The 24,890-nt window shown below is 55.7% G+C and overlaps 1 protein-coding gene and 1 long non-coding RNA gene across 3 annotated transcripts in view; both read left to right on the top strand.

The window, feature by feature from the left end:
• Nucleotides 1-224: 224 nt before the first annotated feature.
• LOC507247 (mas-related G-protein coupled receptor member D) lies at nucleotides 225-11,512 on the top strand. 2 transcript variants are annotated; one of them, XR_003033256.2, is made up of 4 exons: nucleotides 225-848; nucleotides 3,234-4,189; nucleotides 6,292-8,588; nucleotides 8,696-11,512. XR_003033256.2 is itself a non-coding variant. In XM_002699436.6 (3 exons), the coding sequence occupies exons 2-3, from the start codon at nucleotides 3,236-3,238 to the stop codon at nucleotides 6,316-6,318; spliced, it is 981 nt and encodes a 326-aa protein (XP_002699482.2). In that variant the 5' UTR covers nucleotides 225-848; nucleotides 3,234-3,235; the 3' UTR covers nucleotides 6,319-11,511. The 2 variants fall into 2 exon arrangements, 1 of the variants encoding a protein (XP_002699482.2); XM_002699436.6 differs by having other exon boundaries at nucleotides 6,292-11,511.
• Nucleotides 11,513-21,571: 10,059 nt separating this feature from the next.
• Nucleotides 21,572-24,890, top strand: part of LOC112444924 (uncharacterized) — a 17,346-nt gene continuing 14,027 nt past the window's right edge. Inside the window, exon 1 of the long non-coding RNA XR_009493377.1 lies at nucleotides 21,572-24,237. This is a non-coding gene — a long non-coding RNA (uncharacterized lncRNA). The remainder of the gene's footprint in view (nucleotides 24,238-24,890) is intronic.

The following is a 24,890-nucleotide window of genomic DNA, read 5'->3' as shown; positions in this document are numbered from 1 at the left end:
ATCCCAACACACAGGACCCCCTTCTGGGGCAGGGCAGGCCTCTGTGCTTCCCTGGTGAGAGGCAGGGCCCCTGGCCAGGGCTGGGGTCGCTGCCCATCAGAGGTTTGCCCCAAAGAAATCCTTTTGTCCCCCTCCCCCAGCAAACCTGCCACCTCCCCCAGCCCCGCATCGCTGCCACACCTTCCCTTGAAGCCTCTGTGGAAACTTCCTGTTACACATAGAGGAACAGGCCGAGGGGACAGAAGTCTCCCAGAGTCACGTGACAGCCGGAGTTGAACTGGGCCTTAAACCCTCTTGGGGGTTCCCTATCCAGGGTCTGTCTTTCCACCTCCTGCAGTGAGGAGCTTCAGAGATCCAGAAGTTTCCATGCAGGTGTTCTGCCAGCCCCGACCCTGCAGGGCGAGCCTCATGGTCTCCTGGCTTCCAGAGGCACCGGGCTCTCAGTGGACCCCGGAGCTCCCAGCTAGAGACCCTCCCAAAGCCCAGTGCCCCGAACCTTCCCTGTGGAGGCCGGGCTGGGTGAGGGGCTGGCTACTGGTGCTTCTCCATGCCCCCGCCCTCCTTTGGGGCCTCCTGGGCAGCCCATTAGCCCGCAGCCTTGGGCTCCTGCAGGGAGAGGCCTAATGCAGCTGGTCCCCCAAGGGCCCTGCTTCCCGTAGACGGATTGGGAGTCTCTCCTCAGAGGAGGAGGCAGAGCCTGGGGTGGATCCTGGGGACCGGCCCGTCGGACTCTGCAAGCCTGAAGCCAGACCTGTGGCCAGAGAAGCCGAAGGGCCGGGCCCCAGGGAGCCACCCAGGCCTTCAGGAGCTGGGTCCTCCTCCAGGCGCGGACGGCACAGGCGAGCCAGGTAAGAAGCCGCTGCTTCAAGCCCAGGGTCAGACCTTACCCCGTACGGCAAGCGCACCCTGAGCAAGGCCGCTCGTTCTGGGGCTGGGGTTCGGGCGGACCCAAGGCCTGGACGGTCCCAAGTCTCTTTCGTGGGAAAGACGGGTGGGAAAGTGGCCCTTAGGTCTGGTGAGTTCCTCCCATCCCCAGGGCCGGCTGTGCCATGAGCCCCACGTGGGAACAGCCCCGCCCTGGGTGCCCCCAGCAAGTGCCCCCAGCTCGAGGCGAACACAGACAGTCCTCACTGAGGGTGCCAGGGACGGGAGGGACTCTCATGGCCCGGACGCCTCCTCTCGTCTGACAGACGTCTATGGGAGACCCCCGCCTGCCAAGTGCCCAGCTCTGCCATCCAGTGATGGGCGTCCAGGCCGAGAATCACTGTCAGGGGGCTGAGGCTGGCCGGCCCCCCCGTCCCTGATATCCGTGCCCCACCCGATGACCATAGCCCAAAGGACCTGCGTGGCCCTCTCAGCAGATGGGGAGGGGTCTCCAGGGGGCTGGAGGAGGTCACAACTCCAGGCTGGACACTGGAGAGTTGGGGGTACATGTGCTGGTGTCTGAGCCAAAGGTGGGGGGTCCAGCAGGGGAGGAGGGGGCCCTGAGGCAGCGCAGGGGTGGGAGGACTCTCCTGGTGGAATGCAGCATCCCGAGGTTCCTGATCCTTCTGAAGCCTTCAGTGGTCAGACCCCACGCTGTCCTCCACACACATCTGCAGGAGGACAATCGGGTGGTGGACTCAGGGTCTCTTGTAAGGAGAGGTTAAGGGCACACGGCCTGGGGCCGTGGCTGCCACCCCCCTCCCCCAGCAGCCCCTTCAGCCTTGAGCAGCATCTCTCGGCCCTGACTCTGGGGGGAGGTAGGAGGGGGTGTGGGTCCCTTGGGACTGGGAAGGGGCCTCGTTCAGGTCCCATCCCCCACCCTCACCCAGGCTGGGCACTAGGAGGCCTCAGTGACCAGTTTGAGAATAAACAATATGATCAGTAATATGAATATCACTGGGGTTTCCCAGGTGGCACTAGAGGTAAAGAACCCGTCTGCCAATGTGGGAGACCATAAGAGAGGCGGGTTCCATCCCTGGGTCGGGAAGATCCCCTGGAGGAGGACATGGCCACTCACTCCAGCAGTCTTTTGCCCGGAGAATCCCCACGGACAGAGGAGCCTGGTGGGCTACAGTCCATGGGGTCGCAAAGAGTTGGACACGACTAAGCGACCGAGCATGTATGAATATTGGTTAGAAGTGATACAATCCATTACACCATTAATTCAGAAAGAAACAACCTTTGTAAAATAAAGTAGCAGCTGCCCCAGAGACCGATTCCCTGATTCCGCACCCAGGGCCTTGACGTGTGAGCCGGGTTCCCAGGGGACCCTGCCCTCACATGTGGGTCCGAGGAGGCAGCTGAGCCCTGTGAGTGGGTGTGAGGACCGTGACCCTGGCGGGTGCCGCAGGCCCAGAGAGCAAGGCCACGTGGTGCTTCCAGTCCCAGGCTGTGGAGTCCGCCCCAGGTCCCGGCCGAGCCCCGAGGATGCTGAGCTTTGCCACCCTGGGCCTCTGAGCCCCGCGTGCCCGGGTGGAGGGCGAAGGGGTCAGATCAGGCAGTCAGTGGACAAAAGGAATGAAACCAGCCCCGGGTGGAGGGACGCGCAGGCCCGTCAGAGTGTGGACACACGTCAGGGCTGGGGCGCCCAGGCCGTCAGCCACACGGCAGGTGTTGTGTGGATCGTGCCCTCCCTGGGCCCAGCGTGGTGCTCACAGCTGGGTCTGGCAGGAGGCAAGCCCCGCAGTAACTGCAGAGGGGCCGTGCTGACCGCAGGGCGCACTCTGGCACCTGGGGAGGTCAGGGGTCAGGGAGCTCACCGAGCATGCTGTGTCCCACTTGATCCCCCCACTATGATGGGGTGCGAGGTGCCAGGCCCAGGGGAGGAGCAGTGCCCACCACCTCTTCCAGGGGGCACCTCACAGTGACCAGCCATGCATGGCACTCTGCCCACCCACGCTGACCACTGCAGGCCCGGGAGTAGTAGCCACTCAGAGGCTCCGAGGGACCCGCCCCCAGCAGGGTGGAGGCCAGGCCTGCAGCAGGTACGGACGGCCAAGCCTGGGGACTCAGAGCCTTGCCCCGAGCTTGGCCACCGTCACATCCAGCAACAGAAACGGACCCTGGCCTGCCCCAGAGCCGGGAGCACGTAACCTGAATTAGGAATGAGGGAAGGTGGCCTGGTGTGGCCAGCGATGGCTCCAAAGAGTGGCAGCTGGTATAACCAGAGGACTCCCTGGGGGTGGGGGGTACCTGAGCTTCAGGGACCCCAGCTCTGTGGCCCTCAGCTCTCTCCCCACTGTTGTCAGGGATGGAGAACACTCTCAACAGCAGCGGCTCCAGGAGCAGCAGTCCAGGCCCCACCCCGGCGCCCCCCGACACAGTACGGGAGGTGCTGGACGCGCTGGTCGTGTTCACCTGTGTGGGCGGCATCGTGGGCAACGGCCTGGTGGTCTGGCTGCTGGGCTTCCAGCGGCGGAGGGGCCCACTGGGCATCTACCTGCTCCACCTGGCCGTGGCTGACCTCCTCTTCCTCCTCTGCTCGGCCATGCTGACCGTCCTGAGCACCAGCTCCTGGGGGATCCACATGCACCGCCTGGGCCCCCGGGCGGTGAGGAGCGCCGGGTACCTGGCCTACACCGTGAGCCTGAGCCTGCTGACAGCCGCCAGTGCCCAGTCCTGCCTCCCCGGCCTCTTCCCCACCTGGTACCGGGGCCGCTGGCACCGGCGCCTGTCAGCTGCGGTGTGCGCCGTGTTCTGGCTGCTGGCCGTCCTGCTCATCGTGCCGGCCTGGTACTTCCATGACGAGGCTGAGCATCCCCACTCGTGGCTGGGGTCCAAGGCGGAGACCGTCTTGCACTTCTTCACCCTGGTCAGCTTCACACCCATCATGGCCCTGTCCGGCATGGCCCTCTGCATCCAGGTGCAGAGGAGCTCGCCCCCGTGGCAGCGGCCGCTCACGCGCCTCTACGTGGCCGTCCTGCTCTGCGTCTTCGTGTTCTTCGCCTGCGCCCTGCCCCTCGGCATCTCTGGGTTCCTGCTCTACTGGCTGGACCTGCCCCAGAGCGCGAAGACTCTCTTCGGCCATTTCACCTGCTTCTCTCTGTCCGTGAGCAGCAGCACCAAACCGATGATCTATTTCCTGGTGGGCAGTGGGGGCCGCTTGAGCCTGAGGGAGCCCCTGGGAGCCGTGCTCAGCAGGGTGCTGCAGGAGGAGCCTGAGCTGGAGGAGCGGGAGATGCCCTCCACTGACCCCAGTGACGAGGTGAGGGTCTGAGAGCCTCTGGAGCCCTGCCCCGAGCCGCCCACCGTATGCCAGCCATGTGAGCCCTGCCCCGCGGCTCCCTGCCCAGCTCCCTCCCTTTCCCAAGCCCAGCATCCAGCAGTCACTCCAGAGGCAAACAGCTGCTGTGCCACAGGTCCCGGGGGGGGGGGCGGGGGGGGGGGGCGGCGAGCGTGCGAGGCAGTGAGGAGGAAGCTGAGGTCCCGGGCCCGGGGACACAGGAACTCTTGACAGCAGTCAGGTGAACAGCACAGAGCTGTTAGCCACCCCACAGCTTTGGCGGGTGCCCCCCACCGCCAGGTCCCAACCCTTCAGTTGTTGGATCATCAGAGAGGTCCTGGGAGAGGCAGGGCAACTGGGGCAGTGGTCAGGGGGCTCAGGGTGAGGGCCAGTGTCCATTGTATCTAGGTGGTTCAGTATTATTTTTAACACTGATTTCCTTGGCTGCCCCGGGTCTCAGCTGCAGAATCTTTTTCTCCGCATGCATCTTCACTGCGGCACGCAGGGTTTTTGAGTTGCAGCACGCAGTATCTTGTTCCCTGACCAGGGATCAAGCCCGGGCCCCGTGCATGGCGAGTGCAGAGCCTTAGCCACGAGACCGCCAGGGAAGTCCTGGTGGTTCTGTGTCTTCACTGGACACGCAGCAGCTGAGTGCCAGAACGGGTGACAGGCTGCAGGGGCAGCCCGCATGCCCCACGGGAGCAGCACAGATGGCGCTGACCGGGCCGTGGGCCACGGGCGAGAGAAGGCGTGCGTGGCGCCAGCACCGGGGCGGGCGGCCCAAAGTGGACGGAGGAGCGTACCTGGCAGACACTCTGGGATCCCCAGGGTCCTGGACCCAGCCAGAGTGCGGAGGTGGCTGAGAGGGGCAGGGCCCTGGGAGCTACGGGATCCATCAAGGCCCTGGGTCCCTGTGCCGCCCTGTTCACCCAGAGGCCTACAGGCCAGAAACAGAGGCCTGGGGTGGGACTGCCACCCCGCTGGGTCCGTGCTCACCAAGAGTCACAAGGGCAGGCGGTTTCTGCTCAGCCACACTCTGCAGCAGTGGGCACCCTGCATGGACCACGCATACAGCAGGCATTTAATAGGTGGTGTTTAACATTTAAACGGGCATTTAACAGCAGCTCGAGCAGGTCGAGTGTCGATGCTCACGGGGTGCTCACAGGTGCACCCTGGCTTCATCCACTCACTCCTTTGGGGCTCTTCTGCCTCCTCTGCATGGACCCCTGGGCAGCAATGGTCTCCCCCACCCAGCTCCGTGCCCTCTGACCACCCCTCCTGCAACCCCACCCACCAGCTCCAGTCTGCCTCAGGGCCTTTGCACCTGCTGTTCTCTCTGCCCAGAATGCTCCTCCCCCAGCTGCGTGCAGAGCTCTCTCCCTCATTTCCTTCAGGTCATCACTCAAGTGTCACCTCTTCAGAGAGGCCTTTCCTGACTGCCTTACATAAAATAATACAGCACACACACCCCTCTGGACCTCCCACCCCACTCCACTTGCCCTGTGGGCTCCCCGCTGTGTACTACAGGCTCACCAAGAGGGACTGTGTCCATCTGGGTCACAGCTGTGCTCCACACCGAGGACAATGCCCGACACAGAGAGGGGCCCAGGACATGTTTGTGGAATGTGCCGCTGGGCAGGCAGGCCTGGGGGCCCAGGGAACAGCAGCCACGATCGTGGGGTGGGGTGGTAACCCAGATGGCTCCAGTCCATACTCATCTCCAAGAGCTGCTGCTGCTGCTAAGTCACTTTAGTGGTGTCCAACTCTTCGTGACCCCATGGACTGCAGCCTACCAGGCTCCTCCGTCCATGGGATTTTCCAGGCAAGAGTACTGGAGTGGGTTGCCATTGCCTTCTCTGATCTCCGAGAGGGCCCTCCTCAAATGACACACTCCATGAGGGCCCTCCCCCATGCCCAGATGGGAGCCTTGGCATTCATGTAGGCACAAGTGAATGAAAGTGAGTGATGTGTGTGTCTGCCTGTTGATGTCCATAGCACATAACCCACACCATCCTCACCCGGAGCCGACCACTGGTCTTCGGCTGTTTCATGCATATGTGATATTTTTTTTCTCCCCTCTGTAGGGTAAACTCCCGAAGAGGAAGGCCTGATTCTTTACAACCTTGCCGAAGGCTGATGGCAAAGACTGCCATCCGTCACCAAAATCTGACTTCCAGAATGAACAAGCAAGCTTGCGCATGGGCTGCTTCTTTGCTTTATCTGTTTTGAGGCTGTGTTATTTGGAGCATACGAGCTTAGGGGTGTTCTATCCTGGGGAATTGGAGCTTTAGTGGTAAAATATGAAGCTGCCCTCGTGAATCGAGAGGTGTCAATTCCTTACAGTCTATTTGATATTATCGCAGCTCCATCAGCTTTCTTGTCTTGCTGTTCGTGCGGTGCATCTTCTCTTTCTGTGACTTTCAAGCTTTCTGTATCCTTATCTGTTAAGGTGTATTACTTGTAAACAAGTCAGAATTGGATGGAGTTGTAACTTTGAGAATTAAACCCACCACTGCAGTGAGTGGGCTTGTGGTTCCTGAGTCCCGCATCCCATGCAGGAGTCAGTCCTGGGTGACGGCAAAGTGGGATGAGAAGGCGGGAAGGCCCCGCCCTCACTGAGGGACCACAGCGATCGGGGGCGGGGAAAGGACTGGCTCTGGCTTTGAGACTTGGCTCCGCCATCACCTCCGTGGGGACCTTCTGGCCTCGCAGAGCTGTCTTCTCATCTGTAAAGTGGAGACAGCCACCTCCCCGCCCCCACCAGGCTGCTGTGTGCTGGTCTGGCCTCCATCTATCAGCAAGCGCTGAGAAGTGTCATCCTGGGGCCTTCTGCGGAGGAGACCCGAGCTGCGTTAGAGCTGGGTGGGCATAGCCCAGCCCTGCCTGAGCCATCCCAGGCCCTCTCCATCCTGTCCCTGGATCCACCAAGGGTCAGGTAAAAGATGTCAGCCCGCACGGGGACTCGTGGGATCTCAGAGGAGGAGCTTCCATCCCAGGTAAGGCCGGGACTGATGTGGCTCTTACATCACCTAGGCCTCATTTTCCAGGGCAAGGCTGTGCCCGTCCTTGACTTAGGAACTCCGCTTCGGACTCACAGAGCCCAGGGCACACTCAGGCCAGGGTAGTAAACAGGGCAGCGAGGCTGACCAAGGGGGCTGGATGAGGGGACCCAGGTGGGGATAACCAGGAGATCCAGGGTGGCCGGGGAGGCCGGGACGACCGGGGGCCATCAGGATGACTCCCTCCAGCCTGGTCAGACAGCTCCATTCCAGTCCGCTCCCGTCCACTCTGCTGCCCAACCCCCGTGCCCCCAGAGGCGCGTATCGGCTCCCTTTGCCAAGGGGACGTTTGCCCTTTCAGACCTGGCTCCCTGCGGTCTGACTGGGCGAGAGCCAGGAGGACGCAGAAGAAGGAAACTAAACACAGAGCCATTCGGCCCGGAAACAAAATATGGCAACCGGCTGTTGCAGTTCCGTCGCTCAGTCGTGCCAGACTCTGTGACCCCAGGGACGGCAGCCCGCCAGGCTCCTCTGTCCGTGGGATTCTCCAGGCAGGAATACTGGACTGGGTTGCCATGGCCTTCTCCAGGGGATCTTCCTAGTCTGGGAATCAAACCTGGGTCTCCTGCATTGGCAAGGGGGTTCTTTACTGTCTGAGCCACCATACTTTTCAGCAAATCCGGAGCCTGGCACGAAGTTGCAGGTTAACAGTAAACAGACGAACAGATGAAAGCTTAGTATCCTCCATCCTAGAACGAACCAACCCGGGGGTTGCACGTGGTGGCTCCAGATAAGACAGAGCAGAGGCGAAGCTCGTCCTGAAACCTGGAGAAAAGGTGAAGCTACACGCACTGGGTTTCCCAGATTGTGCTAGCGGCAAAGAACCCGCCTGCTGATGCAGGAGATGCAAGAGATGCGAGTTCGATCCCCAGGTCGGGAAGATCCCCTGGAGGAGGGCATGGCAACCCACTGCAGTATTCTTGCCTGGAAAATCCCACGGACAGACGAGCTTGGCGGGCTACAGTCCACAGGGTTGTGAACAGTCGGACACCACTAAGCGTGTGCACACTCACGCACACACACTCACACACACACACACACAGTCAGGGACACCCCCCTCCCCAGCTCCCTGGGCAGAGGCTGGAGGAGTCTTTACCAGGCATGCTTATTTCCTGTAGCTTATGTAACAAATGACCACAAACTGAGCATTTTAAAACAGAATAAATTCGGACTAATATCTCTCAGGGGACTTGGAGCTATTTTTTTTTTAATTAGGAAAAAGCAACTCCTTGTAGGGATACTTTAGCCTGTTGCTGCCTGAAAGATCACTAAAGTAGGATGCTACAGAGTGCTTCTGGCAGACAAAGCATTCACTGAACCAGGTGAGACTGATTAGCTGAATCACGGCAGATGCTTCGCCTCCTAACCTTTTCAGCCAATAACACTTTTGCACGGACTTAGGGTCCTGTTTTCCATGTTTCTCTCTTAGTTGTATCAGAATCAGATCCTCAGTATTTTAAACTGGGTAACATACTTACATATGCTAAAACTGAGAGTGGAATGGAATCACTACAGCGAAATATTTCAGACTTCCCTGGTGGTCCAACGGTTAAGAATCCACCGGCCAACGCAGAGGACACAGGTTCGATCCCCAGTCTGGGAGGATCCCACATGCCAAGGGGTAACTAAGCCCGTTGCGCCACAACTGACAAAGCTCACGTGCTCCAGAGCCTGCTGCTCCACAACGAGAGAAGCCGCTGCGGCGAGAAGCCCCCGCTCGCCCCAACTACAGGAAAGCCCTTGCGCAGCAACCAAGGCCCAGGGCAGCCAGACACAAATACACAAAAATAAAATAAGCTTCATTAATAGGCACTGACGCTTGCATTTTCTACCCATCTCGTATGTCACAAAATAGTCTTCTGAGTTTTTTCAACCATTACTAAATGTAAAAGTCATTCTTCGCTCGTGGGCTGTACCCAAAGAAAGGGCCAGGGGCCCAGATTGGGTCTGAGGGCAACCGTTTGGCAACCCTTGATCCAAATAACATCGGGAAAATGGTTTACTGAATTCTGGGGGAGCTCCGTGATGTAATACGATGAAGCAGTTTTGAATGACGATTGTGACAAATATTTTTAAAACATGGGACAATGTTTATGACACATTAAGTGGAAAATAGCAGAACACACAAGGGTATGAGCAGCCGGATGGTAACGCTGTAAAAATGCGCAAACACACGGAGGGCGATCTGCAAACCATTAAAAGGGCCCAGCTGGGTAAGCAGAGTGAGAATGGTTTCATCATTCGTTTTTCCAATTTTTTTTTTTTTTCAAGAAGACTCAGTGTAATTCTTGGCTCAATGCAATGCGTGGTAAAGTGAAATTTCAGAGGTTGGGGGACACAGCATAGCCAATGATCAAGATCATAACTCTGGGCTACACTGGGGGTTGGAACCCACTGGTCATCACTCACCGCTGAGCCCCGGCTCCCTCTTCCAGGAGCAGTGGGGAGTGAGAGGGGGAGTCCGGAGGGTGAGCCCTGAGCGGAGCCCTCCTTCCACGGTGGCCCACTTGGCCACCGTCCCTCAGGGGCGCCCCCTCCCAGCTCTTCCCTGGGTCTCTGGGGTCAGCCAGCTCTCTGAGGTTGCTCCTCAACAGCCCGGGTCATGGGGGCCCGCCCTGCCCTCACCAGCACTAACCCGGCTCCTCCATCTGAAGGAGGCACCTCCATGGTGCAGAGGCTCGGAGGCCGGTCCAGCCATGGTGGGAACGGTCATCCCTGCCTCACAGTCCTAAAGAGCCTGGCTCAAGGGCAGGCCAGAAGGCTCAGCCACCATGTGCTGTTCAAGAAATCCAAGGGACACAGGGTGACCATCTGACCCAGCACTTCCACTCCAAGAGAAGTAAAAACAGCTTCAGGTAAAAGCTCGCACTCGAATGTTCCCAGCAGTACTACTCACAGTAACCAGAAAGTCGGAAAGTCCAAATGTCTACCACCCCGATGGATAACAAGATGTGGTCGGGCCATACCATACAACAGTGTTCAGGTGTAAGAAGGAATTCACACTGACACGTGGATGAATCTTGACAAGGTTCAGTGAAAAAAGCCAGACACTCAAGGCTATATTGTACGATTCCATTTGTATTAAATGTCCAAAGTAAGTGAATCCAAAGAGACAGAAAGGAGGTTTGTGGTTGCCTGAGGCTGGGACTCAGGGACTGGGCAGTGACTGCTGGTGGATCTGGGGTTTCCTTCTAGAGGGATGAAAACATTTTGGAACCAGATAGAGGTGAGAGATGGGATGAGATGGTTGGATGGCGTCGCTGACGCAGTGGACATCAATGTGAGCGAACTCGGGGAGATGGTAAAGGATAGGGAAGTCGGGCGTGCTGCAGTCCATGGGGTCGCAGGGTCCGCCATGACTTAGCCACTGAACGACAATAATGAGATGATAGCTTTGCAACATTAAGAATGCCACTGAAAGGCTCACTTTAAGATGGCTGGTTTTAGGGCTTCCCCGGTAAAGGGAAGGCTCAGTGGTAAAGAATCTGCCTGCCCGTGCAGGACACACAGGTTCCATCCCAGACCCAGGAAGATCCCACACGCTGTGGAGCAACTAAGCCCGTGTGCTGCAACTATCAAGCCTGTGCTCTGGAGCCCGGGAGCCACAGCTACTGAAGCTTGGGTTCCCTACCAGCCATACTCCACAAGGAGAGAAGCCACCGCAGTGAGACTCCCTCGCACTGCAACCCGAGGGAAAGCCTGTGCAGCAGTGAAGACCCAGCACACCCAAAAATAAATTATCTTTTAAATGGTTAATTTTAGGAATTCCCTGAAAGTCCAGTGGTTAAGCCTCCGTGCTTCCGATGCAGGGGGCATGGGTTTGATCCCTGGTCGGGAAACTAACATCCCACAGGCCACATGACCAAAACAAAACAATGAAATAAAGTGGTTAATTTTACGTCCTGTGAATTTTACCTTAAAAAGATGTCCTGAAGGAGCTGGCCAGAGTTGGGGGAGGGGGAATACAGCAGCTGAACGGTGCCATAGACAACGGGCCAGATGTCAGAGCCACATAAATACGTAACATCGAGTCGTCCATCCGATACACACGCAGTGATGCCTACATGGGACAGACCCTGGGCCAGGGAGAGCCAGGGCTCGGACCCCATCCGGCCGGCTTGAGGACGGCCAGACACAGGGCGCTGGCCGCCTCTCTCCGTGGAGGACGGAGATCTCCCTGGAAGCTCCCCTCCCCCCGGGGGGCTGCAGTTTTCCTGCCCCGCCCTCCCCCGCCACCCCACCCTGCGAGGGCCCGCAGCGGTCCAGGGGAACATACTGTTGGCAGCTGCCAATCTCCCTGACTGACAGGCCTGGAAAATCCAGAATTCCTCACCCTCTCACGCTGCCAGGCATGCAGACCTTCTGGGCTGCATGTGTGAATTAGAAATGAGAGGAATACGATTATTATTAAGAACATTTGGGCGGGACTTCCTGAACCATTAAGTCACCCTTCACCCAAGCCAGAAATATGGACGTCTTCCCAGGCCCTCACCCCACGGGGATCAGGCCACAAATTCTGATGATTTAACCCGTGAATATTCAGCAGCTGTGCCCCTCAGCCTTCTCTGCCTGGCCACGCTTCCAGACTCTGGCTACCTACCCCGTCCTCCATGATTCTGGTTCATTGAAGACACCTCCTCCTCTTGGTCATCCCCAGAAGGACTTTTCTAGAATACAAATCGGGCAGATCTCCCCCTCCTCCCACCTATGTAAGACCCAGGCCCACCCCCAGCCAACCAGGACCACAGGATGCCCAGGATGGAGAAGCACCCTGCAGGGATCTGTTCCCTACTGATCACAGGACCACACTCAGCACTGTGGAAAACTTTTAAAAAGTGCAAGAACTGAATAAAATGACAAGCACTAGACCAAATCCCAAAGGTCAGAGATGTTTGAATTTGGCCTTACAACTTTCCTTCTTCTTTACGCACGTGGGTGTCTTTTACATACATAGCACATGTGCTCAGACACTCAGTTGTGTCCGGCTCTTTGTGACCTCATGGACTGTGTGGCTGCCCAGCGTCTTCGATCCATGGAGTTCTCCAGGCCACGATACTGGAGTGGGTTGCCATTTGCTCCTCCAGAGAATCTTCTCAACCCAGGGATCGAACTCATGTCTCCTGCATAGGCAGGCGGATTCTTTACTACTGTGCCACGTGGGAAGCTCTTACATAAATCGGAGCCTACTGAATCACTAGTTCTGCATCCCATTTTTATCCTTAAACATTAACATTCAATGATTACACAATGTGATTATAAGATGATTCTACCATTTGATTTTTACAAAGTATCTGCAAAAAAGATGAATTCCTAAATATTATAGAGGAACTTTGGGGTAAAGATGGCAAGTGAAAGTTAGTCACTCAGTTGTGTCTGCCTCTTTGTGACCCCACCAGGGTCCTCTGTCCGTGGAATTCTCCAGGCAAGAATGCTGGAGTGGGTTGCCGTGCCTTCCTCCAGGGGATCTTCCCAACCCAGAGATCAGATGGCAGATTGAAGGCATACATCAACCGAAGGCCACTCCTGAGGCAAATCGACTGATTCCACAGAATCACCAGAAGCTCGGGAAGTGGGGGTCCTTAGGTGCTGAGGAAGGGGGTGTAGGGCAATAAACTAACAAGGAGGTAGGAAAGCCTTTCAGAGAAGCAATCGCTTTAGAGACTGAAAGTAGAATAGAGGTAGGAATTCCCTGGTGGTCCAGCGGTTAAGACTCTGCCTTCCAGCGCAGGGGGTGTGGGTGTAACCCACGGAGCCCGGTCAAGGAACCAAGGTCCTGCAGGCCGTGGGATGTGATCAAAGATTGTTTAATTTTTTTTTAATTTAAGAATAAAGTTAAAAAATAATTTTAAAAAAGAAAGTTGAGGTGACCAGGGGCTGGGGTAGGGAATACGGTTTAGGGGGCACAATTTCCTTTCAGGGAGATGAGAAAGTTCTGGAAGTGGACAGTGGTGATGGCTGTATAATATTACTCAATGCCACTGAGTTGTACCCTTCAAAACGGTTAAGATGGTACATTCTATGTTATGTGTATTTTACCACAATTTTTTTTTAAAAAAGAAAAGGGACCTGGGACTTCCCTTGGGGTGCAGTGGATAAGAATCCGGCTGCCAGTGCAGGAGACGCAGGTTCGATCCCTGATCTTGAAAGATCCCACAGCGAAGCCCGAGGACCACAGCTACTGAGCCTGCGTGCCTAGAGCCGATGCTCTGCAACAGGAGAAGCCACAGAAGCGAGAAGCTCCTGGGCTGCGACGAAGAGCAGCCCCACTCTCATCAACTAGCGAAAACCCATCAAAACTGCGAGCCCCAGCTCAGCCAAAATAAATAAGTTAATTAATTTTAAAAAGACACAGTCTGATGATCAGATCCGAGGTGCTACTCAGCGAAGCCCCCTCCCCAGACCCAGGAGAAGAGTCGGCGCAGGTTTCGTCTCTGCGGTGAGTAAGACGGGCCCCTCTGCTCTGGGGCCAGGGACACAGTCAGGGCAGGGATCCCACGCAGAGGAAAGGGTGTGAGGAGGAGAGATGAGCAGCAGATGCCGCGAGCCCACCTGCCCTGGCGCTGCCAGGAGTCCGACAAGTCCAAGGGGAGAGACGGACACTGACCTCCGACCCCTGGCTCCGGGGCCCGGCAGCTGGCTCCCCGGCAGAGCCCTAGGTCAAGGAGCCCGTGAGCATCTGAGCATGCAGGCCTCACCGGATCCAAGTGGACAAGGACCAGGTGTCTGAGGAGAGCCCTCCAGCAAAGGCAGATGACGGAAATATGGAATAAAACGACTGCAGGAAGAGGGGCGCAGGGAGCAGGGCACTGCACCCCAAGAGAGGAAGGAGGAGAGAGACGAGGGAAAGGAAGGAGTTCTCAAATCGCGATAAAATGTGATCGTAGCAATTTTTAAAACCTGAATATCAATATGAGGGTTGGGCAAATAAGCCTGAGGAACAGCTCACAGAAAGAAAGCAAAAGACCAAGAGAGAGAAAACGGAAAATGTAAAAAGAAAATATGTCCAGATTTGCCCTGTGCACGAGGGGAAATCCAGAGAAAGGGCAGAGAGACGTCACAGAGAAGAAAATCCACAGCAAGATGACCTCAGAAAACCTCCCAGCGCAGAACCATCAGAGAGCTCCGCCCGGCTGCAGAGGGGCGAGCCCCAGTCATGCGCTGGACAGATGATCAGAAGCCCCAGGAGGGGGATCCGGGGGCGAGACAGGTGCAAACCCACCCCCATGAAGCTTATAAACACCGTGAACCAAGACTCACTGAAAGAAATGCATTTACATCACAATCGTGCACACACAGAGCCCTGAGTAAAGTTTCATCAGACAGCGCCTCCTCTGACCGCGTGTGTCACCGTCTGATCACTCCATCCTGCCCCTTCTATTTCATGCCACTGTTTGTTAAAGTCCCTGGTCGCAGCTCACCATGTTGATTTCAAGTCCGCCATTCGGGTGCGGCCTACAGTTAATGCTGTGCTGTGCTTAGTTGCTCAGTTGTGTCCAACTCTTTGTGACCCCATGGACTGTAGGCTGCCAGGCTCCTCTGTTCATGGGTATTCTCCATGCAAGACTAGTGGAGTGGGTTGCCTTGCCCTCCTCCAGAGGATTTTTCCAATCCAGGGATCGAACCCAGGTCTTCCACATTGCAGGCAGATTCTTTACCATCTGAGCCACCAGGGAAGCCTAAGAATACTTGAGTGGGTAGCCTATCCCTTCTCCAGGGGATCTTCCTGACCCAGGAGTCAAACTTGTATCTCCTGCATTGCAGGCGGATTTTATTTTTTTTACCAGGTTGTGCTATGATGCGAAGAACTGACTCACTAGAAAAGACCTTGATGCTGGGAAAGATTGAAGGCAGGAAGAGAAGGGGTCAACAGAGGATGAGGGGGTTGGATGGTATCATCGACTCAATGGACATGAGTTTGAGTAAGCTCCAGGAGTTGGTGATGGACAGGGAAGCCTGGTGTCCTGCAGTCCATGGGGTTGCAAAGAGTTGGACACAACCGAGAGCCTGAACTGAACTGAGCTACCAGGGTAGCCCACAGTTAATAAAAAACAAACAAAAAAGCAAAATGCTTGGTACATACAGTAAGTCCCCTACATGTGAATCTTCAAGTTGCGAACTTTCAAAGATGCTAATGAGTGTTTACACGTCCAGTCGTGTGTCTGGTGTACACTGTCTCGTGTGTGCACCTCTACAGGCGGCTGTGCTTCTGTGTACTGCACGGAACTGCGTAGAGCACACCTTTGTTTCAAGCCCGGGGTGTCTGGAATCAAGCCTGAAAACAGCTGTGATGTAGCTGGTAGCGTCGTACTTTTCAAGGTACTGTACTATTAGATCAAAGTCGTTTTCTTTATTTTTTGTGTTTGTATCTTATGTGTTATTTGTGTGAAAAGTATTAGAAACCTATTCCATGCAGGACTTCCCTAGTGGCCCAGCGGTTAAGATTTCGCGTTCCAGTACAAGGGGTGGGCACGAGTTCAGTCCCTGATCGGGAAGCTAAGATCCCACGTGCCTGGAGGCCGACAAACCAAACCCTAAACCATAAACAAAACTAACGAATTCAAGAAAGACTTTAGAAAACGGCCCACTTCATAAACCTATTACAGTGCAGTGCTGTATGGCCGACTGCGTTAGCCGGTACTTAGGCTACCTGTTGGACTCATGAATAAATTGGACTTAGGAACTCGATCTTGGAACCAAACACATTTGTTTGTAGGGAACTTACTGTATAAACCATGGAATATTAGCCATTAGAAAGAGTGACATAATGCCATTTGCAACAACATGGATGAACCTAGAGATTATCATACTAAGTGAAGTAAGTCAGAGAAAGACAAATATGTGATACCCCTTACAAGCAGAATCTTTAAAAAAGAAAATGATATAGATGAACTTACTTATAAAACAGAAACAGAAACAGAGACATAGAGAAAGAATTTATGGATACCAGTGGGGGAGGGTAGGGGTTAAGGGATAGATTGGGAATTTGGGGTTGGAATGTACACACTGCTGTATTTAAAATAGATAACCATCAAGAACCTACTGTAAAAATAATAATAATAAATTTTTTAAAAAAAGAAAAAACAAAACACCAATCTAGCTGGAGGAGGGAGGCAGATACTGTAACAGTGCAGTGTTAATTATAAAGTCCTGTGTATTCCACTTTTTCTTTTTTTTGGCTGTGCTGGGTCTTCGTTTTGTGCAGTAGCTTTGTGCAGGCTCCTCTCCAGTTGTGTGTGGGCTTCTTGTTGCGGTGGTCTCTCCTGTTGCAGAGCGCAGGCTCCAGGGCACTCAGGCTTCAGCAGCTGCAGCTCGCAGGCTCCCGGGCTCGGGCTCAGCAACTGTGGCTCAGCCGCTCCTCGGCGTGTGGAATCCTCCCGGACCAGGAATGGAACCTGTGTCCCCTGCAATGGCAGGCAGATGCTTATCCACTGCTCCACCAGGGAAGTCCTGTGTCCCACTTTGCTAAGCTCTGAAACTTCACCGGAACCCCAGAGCCCTCTCTCTTCTGGCAAACTCTGGCCCGCTTGTGTGTGTGTGTCAGGACCACCCCTCGCCCCCACCCTCCAACTGCTCTGTGGAGACCAGCTCATGGGTGCCAGGCTGGAAGCTGGGAGACGAGTGTGCCAGTGGATTCCAGTCAGGAAAAAGGGGACTCACCGTGGGCACTTGAGACCCAGGATCGCCTCACGGGACTCCAGCTGCGCAGAGAAAACGAGCGGCTAGCCGTCACCCCCAGCACTGGGAGGACAGGAGGGGCCCAGCCCCGGAAGGACCGGGGGATAAGTGTTGGGGGCCAGAGTGAGGCACTCCGCCCGTGGCAAAGGTCATGAGGAAGGAGGCTCGACATACGCAAAGGCGGGATCGAGCCTCAGGAGTCCCCCTGGAAATCCTCGAGCATCTACCCCCATAACCAGAGCCTGCCTGCTTTATTACTTTGTGCTCTCACCTACACCTCTGACTTTACGGGGGGCTGTCCCCCACCACCTCTTTCGGAGAAGGAGTTAACCTAGAGCTCCAGTTAATAAAAACTCCTGGGCGTGACAAGAGTGTTTTAACCTACAAACTCCTCTGAAGGTTCTCTAGCCTGCCTGACAGGCTTGTCCGGCCACATGTGATTGCTCACAGCCTCCCAACCGTGAGAGGCATGAGATGCTTTAAACCTTCTAAAAACAGGTTCCTTAGAAAAGTTAGAAAACTATTAGTATAAGTATAATGGGCTGATTAGAAATTGTATTGGTGAAGGGTTTTTCATTTGTTGAGCCAATATTTGTTGCTAAGTCTCCACATCCCCCGCCCTTACACACGTTAATGAATATATAGAAGAAATAGGTATTAACCTTTGATATTAATCACGTTAGACCTTAGGCTAAGTACATTCTTTCCTTAGCTAAAACCCACTACACCCTCACCCTATAGGAATGTAACTTTATTTGGGTGGCATCTCTTTTAAGAATAATCACCCCTGGAGAAATAAGTGTCCTGGTTGACTGACCGCTGTCACAAGGAGAGGGTCATAAATTGTCAGCAGGCCCCCCTGGCCAGAAGATGATGTAACACCCCTAAGACCTCTGTATACATTTGTATGAAGCACCTGACTTTGATAAAAGTCAGGACTGCTGACCCCGCGTGACTTTTGCATAACATCTCAGTGTATAAAAGTAGACCATGGAAAATAAAGAATTGGGATCAGTTTCTCGAAATACTGGTCTCCCCATGTCTCTCTCTCACTCTGGCTGAGTCTCCATCTGGAGCGCGGAACCCGCCATGCTTACTAATTATGCCTGGGCTTCTAAGATCCGACCGGGGAGGCCTCAGTGTCTCCTCTCCTTCGGAAGAATGGAAGGACGCCTGCGGCCTACGTAAGTGGTGCAAACTTCTTGTCTTGAAGTTTTATTGGTCTCCTGCATAAACCAAGCTACTCAGCCTCTTTTCTCCACTGAATTTTCCTACTGAGCTATCCTCATCCTATTACTCTTTACATCTTTAATTAATATCTAATTGAAGTTATTGTATCCTGATCCTCGCCGACGCCGTCCCCACTTCGAATACCCTGGATCAGCCAGGGCTGGACCCTGGCAGATACGGATGCGGTTTGCGGAGCATCAGCCTGGCATCACAGAATGAAGCAGAGCAAAGAGGACATGGGGGAGAAGGACGTTGTGAAACAGGTGGGGACCCCGAGGCAGAGTGCAGGGCAGACGGGGCGGAGGCTGGGCCGGGATCCAGGTCAGACAGGCTGCGTGGGAGCCAGGGCAGCCACAGAGGAGGGGGAGATGCGGGCAGATTCCAGCATGGTCTGAAGGCAGGGCACAGCGCACTTGCTGGCAGGTCTGTGCGGGGGTGAGAAAGAGGTGAACAGGATGGCTGTGAGGGTGCCCGGCGGGTGAAGGCAGGGCACTTGCTGGCAGGTCTGTGCGGGGGTGAGAAAGAGGTGAACAGGATGGCTGTGAGGGTGCCCGGCGGGTGACCTGAAAGAGCTGCAGGATTAGAAGGCGTGTCAGTGTCCTGGGGCAGCTTGAAACACAGAAACTTGTCTGCCCCTGGCTCTGGAGGCCACAAGTCCAAAATCAAGGGGTCAGCAGGGCTGCACTCATTCCCAGGGCCCTAGGGGAGGAAGAAGCCTTCCTGCGTGTCCCAGCTTCCGGGGCTCCAGGTGCTCCTGGATCCGGGCCACATCCCTCCAGCCTCTGCCTCCTCCTCCAGGTGCCCCCCTCCTCCGTCCCATCTATCTTCTTTTGTCTCTTATAAGGGCACCTGTCATTGGCTTGAGGGCCCATGAGCCAGCAGGATGATGCCACCTTGAGATCCTTAATTACATCTACAAATACCCTTTATCCAAAAAGATCTCATTCATAGGTTCTGGGTATCGGGATGTGGGCATAGCTTTTGGGGGCCACCATCCAGTCCACCACCCAGGGGCTGATCGGGCCCTCAGACAGGGACGCGTTGAGTTCCGGATGCCTCTAAATACCCAAGGGCAGATGCGAGCAGACTTATATTTGGAGCTAGGGAAGATCGTAGAGAAGATAATCCTTGGGGTGCCATCAGCATGTAATTGGCATTAAGGCCCCGAGTGGCTCAGGCCCCGTTTCCCAGAAGCACAGGGGGATTCAGGACTCGGGAGTCTGGCTTATGGGGAACAGCCGCTCAGGGCAAGAGAGTGAGGACCCAGGGTGGGCTCAGGGGAAGCCGAGCAGAAAGAAGGCCTTAGCTGGAGACAGGCATCGGCCTGACCCCGATGTGCCAGGGGCTGGTTTCACCGGAGTCCTCCCGCTTTGAGCCACAGGCCAGCGTCTTGAATCGCTGGGTCCTGCTGAGTTCTGTCCAAATTCCTGAGCCCAGAACAGGGAACAGGATAAACGGTAGTTTTATACCACAGAGTTTTGGGTAAATTTGTTATGTGGCCATAGCAACGGGAGCAGCCTTTCTGCCTCTGACGAACAGGAAAGCCCCAACCAGACCAGGAGCCCAGCAGGCCCAGCAGCTTCCCGCCTCTGACCGCCCAGTTTCTGTCTGTTTTCTGGAACACGGGGATGTTTATCTTTGAGGGGGGTGTGGCTCCATGTGTTTAGAATTCCTTTTCCATTTTATTAGGACTGCTGAGTGTCGGGTCAGGGATCGGGGTGAGGGTCCTGCCCCAACTTGAGACCCAACTAGTGACGCTGTCCTGACCAGAAGCCTGAGCTCTGTACCTCCTGCCCTTCGTGATGGGAGCCGGGGGACCCCGTGGGGTCTCACCAGGGGGAATAAAGAACAGAGAGGCATGACCACTGTCCCCAGGCTTGCCGAGGACCGGAAGAGGGCTGGCTCTGTGCTGGGGGAGCAAAAGACAAGTTCATTCCCAGATGATCGGGGACCTGCCGGCTCTCACAGGGAGGGGTGTTCCCTGGACATTCGGCGGCGGGGCAGCAGTCCCTACGGGGCTTGCTGGGGCTCCACGTGCTGAACCCAGGGAGGAGGCTCACCAGCAAGCCGTGACCTCTGTCCTCTCGCTCCAGGAACGGGCATAAAAGACACCAGGATGCTCCCTTCACTGAAGAGCCTCGACCGGAAGTTCCCTGCCCTGGTTTGGCTGTGAAAGCCAGCCCCGGGCAGCCCCACATGGCTAGTCACAGCCTCTGTCTGTCCGGGGTCACCAGCAGCCTCCGCAGCATCTCTGAGCAAATTTTTTTTAAAAAAAGGGAATTCCCCGATAGTCCAGTGGTTAGGACTCTGTGCTTTCACTGCCCAGAGCCTGGGTTCAATTCCTGGTCGGGAAACTAAGATCCCACATGTTGTACAGCACAGCAAAAAAAAAGTAACGGAAAGCCCTTCCTCTGAGGGGGCCGCAGCTGGTTTCACCAGACTTGTTCGGCTGGGCACAGGTGGGTTTCAACCCCAACTCACCCCAAAAGCCAGTTCCATCCACCCCTGAGAAAGGTGAGCAGGCCAGTCCCAGGGGCAGGCCCCTCTGACTGCTGAATCTGTGGGGTTGAAGGCTGAAGCGAGCGACGTGGCAGCCTCAGGACATGTTTGAGAGGGAAAGACGGGCGTGAGCAGCCCTCTGCTGGGTTTCTCTCTCTCTGGGTCCTGGAATCCCTAACTGAGTTCATGAAAAGAATCCAAGTACGGCTTCCCCCTAAGGTAGGGAGCCCCAGCCTCTGGACTATAGACCAATCGGTCCTCTCGGTCAGATCAGCGGCACCATTAGATTAAAATGCCCGAAAATGTAATGCACTTGAATCGTCCTAAACCCATCCCCCTCCACCCCCACACGCGGAAACGCTGTCTTCCATGAAACCGATCCCTGATACCAAAAAGACTGGGGACCCTGCCCTAAGGAGACTCGCTTCAGATCTGCAACAGACGCTGAAACAGTGATTTCCAAATGTTTCTGATCACATACCCCCATCAGCAACATATGCAAACATTGTATGCTGTGACCAGTGGGATTTACCCTAGGAATTCAAGGTTGGTTTAACATTCAAAATTCAATTCACGCAATCCACTGTATGAGATGGTTGGATGACATCACTGACTCAACGGACATGAGTTTGGGCAAACTCCGGGAGATGGTGAAGGACAGGGAAGCCTGGAGTGCTGCAGTCCATGGGGGCGCAAGGAGTCGGACACGACTTAGCAGCTGAAAGACAAACCACCACCAGAGAGCTATGTATAAAAGATGAATCCCACGTGGTCATCCCCACAGGAATGGAAAACCTATGACAAAGTCCAAAACCATTTGTGATTAAAAAATAAAACCACTAATAAAAATTTATAAATAAATCAACAAAAATTCCCAGCAAATTAAGGATGGAAGGGGACTTCCTGCCCTAATACTGCATTAGGGAACATGAGGGGGGGGCGGGGTGAAGGGTGGCACAGTCTTGTGCATTTACTAGAACTTGTTGTGTTGCACGCTGGCAATGGGTGGATTTCATGGTACGATCGCCCCACCTCACTGAAGCTGTGCAGCAAAATAACTCATCGGCAGTTGTGGGCTGGGGACAGAGAGCTGAGCGGTGGTTCTGGCAGAAAAGGGGGGAACCGTCGCTGAAAAGGGCAGGCAGCCCACCACAAAGAGAGAAGTGAGAGATGAGAAGAATTCACGAGCCGGACAACCCAAGCTGGCATCACTAAGGCTCTGGCCGCCCAGGGTGAGTCCAGATCGGCTCCCTGGCTCCACTTTTCCTCCGAGCAGAGAAGTTTCCAGACCAAATAAGGCTGCAGCTTTTGCAATGCTCCTGGCATGGAACACAGTTCCTGTCAAATGCCAGGTTGTAAGTCAGGCCTAAACCATCCCCACAGCAGCCGGGTGCCCATCAACCCTCTCTGATCACCTGGTAACGCTCCAAACAAACCCAGGTAAACACAGGGCAGGGCAGGGCAGGGCCCACTGCTGCCCACAGCCCACCAGCAGGCGAGGAGGGTGCACCTGTTGCATGGAAGGAAGCTCAAGATGCCCCCCCCGAGCCCAGGCACGGGGCTTGACATACAGCATTGTCGGCTGGCAGTTCCTGGGGCCCCAGGCACCCTGGCCTTGGCCAAGCGCAGGAAACATCACTTGGTGAACCTGGAGGAGAAGCCACCTGTGCCATCTCAGCTCTGCAACAAGACGTCAAGGACAGCAGATACTTCCTGAGCACAGGAGCACTGTGTCAAGAGCCTCGTGAGTTTAAAGACTTTGAGCTTCATAGCAACCCTGTGAGGTGTCCTGTTATGTCCCCATTTGACAGATGAGGAAACTGAGCCCCACGGCCACACAGCCTGTACAAGGCAGATCTGAGCATGTGCCCCAGGGCTGACATGCTCCAAAGCCAGGGCTCCATGCTGTGTTGTATCACCCCCACAGCAAAAAGAAGAAAACAGCAGGCCCCCACATGGGTGCCCCCCACAGAGGAGAAGACGCACGACCACCCAGAAGGGACTCCAACACCAGTTGCTCCTACAGGAGCCGGCAGACCACGCTCCTCTGGTTTGGGCTGTTCTCTCCTTTTCTGGGCTACCCTTTCCAGGTTGAGGGTTAGTCACTCAGTCTTGTCTGACTCCTTGAGACCCCATGGACTGTAGCCCATCAGACTCCTCTGTCCATGGGATTCTCCAGGCAAGAATACTGGAGTAGGTTGCAATTTCCTTCTCCAGGGGATCATTCTGATTGAGGGGTCAAACCCAGGTCCCCTGCTTTGCAGGCAGATTCTTTACCGTCTGAGCCACCAGGGAACTCCACAACATTTTTTAAGCTACAAATACTTTCTGAACAAAATCTCTCTGGGATGAGAAATGGAAACCTTCTGTGCTGTTTCAACTCACTACATTTTAACCACGCATCAAACCCGGCTTGAGTGGAGGGCAGTGGCAGAGATGAGGACCCCATGTGGGGCTGGGGGTTCCTGCCATGGAGCCCAGTAGCACAGCCCAGACCTCACCAATACACTGCCCACTGCCTCTCTGTGGACATCTCAGCACAGCTGGCAAGGTGGCCCATTCCCCGGTCCCTGTGACAGAGGAGCAGATGGGCTCAAAGGGGAGCCACCTGCCGAAGCCACGTCAAACAGAGCTGGATCCACACTCAGAGCTCACAGCTCGGGGCTCCCACCACCCCGCCACACAGGGCTGCCTTCCTCCTCTGCTTGGAGCTCTTCCTAGTGGGCTGGCCCACTGAGGGAGCACACAGATGAAGATACAGGGCCTGCTCTTTCCCTAATGAGGGGAGGGGCCCTGACTGGGCACCACCTCTGTGCCAGGACTGGACAGGCCCAGTAAGATACACAGTCGTGGGCACAATTGGATCAGGGCAGATCCTTTTAGCTGCAAGGAATGGAAACCCAGGGCAGATTTTCTCATCTAGAAAAGGGGATGTATTAGTCTGAGACACTGAGAAGAATGGGTTGGGGATCAGGTATGGCTGCATACAGGTGTTCAGACATCGTGAGCCGGTTACTCCCACACCCTGGTTTGACTCTGCTTCTGTGTTCGCCTCCTTCTCTCCTGCAGACGGGCTTCCTCAAGGTGGCAGGAGGGGTGGCTGCAGGTCATCCCCAGTGGAAGAGCCAGCATCTTTTAGCACCTGTGTGTGGACCCAGGGGGCAGATCCTGGTGGATCCTGCTTGAATTCTAACCCGTCGCCAAACCTGGCCCTGCTGTGGCCATTCAGATGTGTTCTCTGATCCGGCGGAGGACCCAGAGCCTCCCTGTGGCAAGAGGATCAGGGCTTATTAACACAGAGGCAGGGATTAGCACCCTTTGGGAGGAGAGAGCTGCCACGGGGCCCTTCAGCAACCACAAAAGGATGCTTCTGACGCACACGCCTCGTGACCGGGTCGCCCTGTCCAAATTTCCCAGCAGCCAGGGCGCTCGAGCAGCGGAAATGGTGGCTCTGCACTCAACAGCACTCTCTGTGCTGACCTGGATCATCCTCAGACTGTGTGGCCCCTGGAGACCCTCCTTCCTCTTCCCGGACAGTTCAGTCCTAAAGCCACCAGATGAGAGCAAGTAAGGAAGGCATTCACAGAAGGGGGAGGGGAAAGGGCCGTGTGCATCCATGGAAGGGGAGGTGGAGGGGCCGTGTGCAGGTGGGCATCCACAGAAGGGGAGCTGGAGGGAACATGTGCAGGTAGATATCTATGGAATGGGGAGGGGGAGGCGCCGTGTGCTTGGAGGCACTGGCATGGGCAGGGGGCACATCCCCACAGGAGGTGGCACAGAGAGGGCCGCCAGGCTGGGGGCAGGGCCAGCACTGTCAGAAGCAGGGCAGACAAACCTGTGGGTCTGGGGGGAGGTCAGGATCCATGGAGGTGCTGGGTAAGCGGCCTCCAGGGCCCGACGGCACAAAAAGAGAAAAACTGGGCTTCCTAGGGTGATGGAAGTCAGAACAGACACCTAATCACCAGCCGCTCCCAGGCCCCCCAGGTGGGGATGAGGGGCGGCGGGGAGGCGTGGTCCATGGCGGTGAGGCAGTCAGTGATGGGGAAGGAGATGAACCAAGGGCAGCATCCCCCAAGCTGGCCGGGCCTCTCTTCCCAGAGGCACAGCTCCAGAGAGACCGCCCTCCTCCCCACCAACCTCTTTCCTCCAAGCTGGGCCCCGTGTGTCCCTGTCCAGGTTACACCCCTACATGTGCCAATCTGAAACTTCCCTCCTGGTTG

The sequence above is a fragment of the Bos taurus genome, chromosome 29 (assembly GCF_002263795.3).
Source record: "Bos taurus isolate L1 Dominette 01449 registration number 42190680 breed Hereford chromosome 29, ARS-UCD2.0, whole genome shotgun sequence".
NCBI lineage: Eukaryota > Metazoa > Chordata > Mammalia > Artiodactyla > Bovidae > Bos > Bos taurus.
Note: the sequence above shows the minus strand (reverse complement) of the source record. Positions and strands in the feature narration are given on the sequence as shown.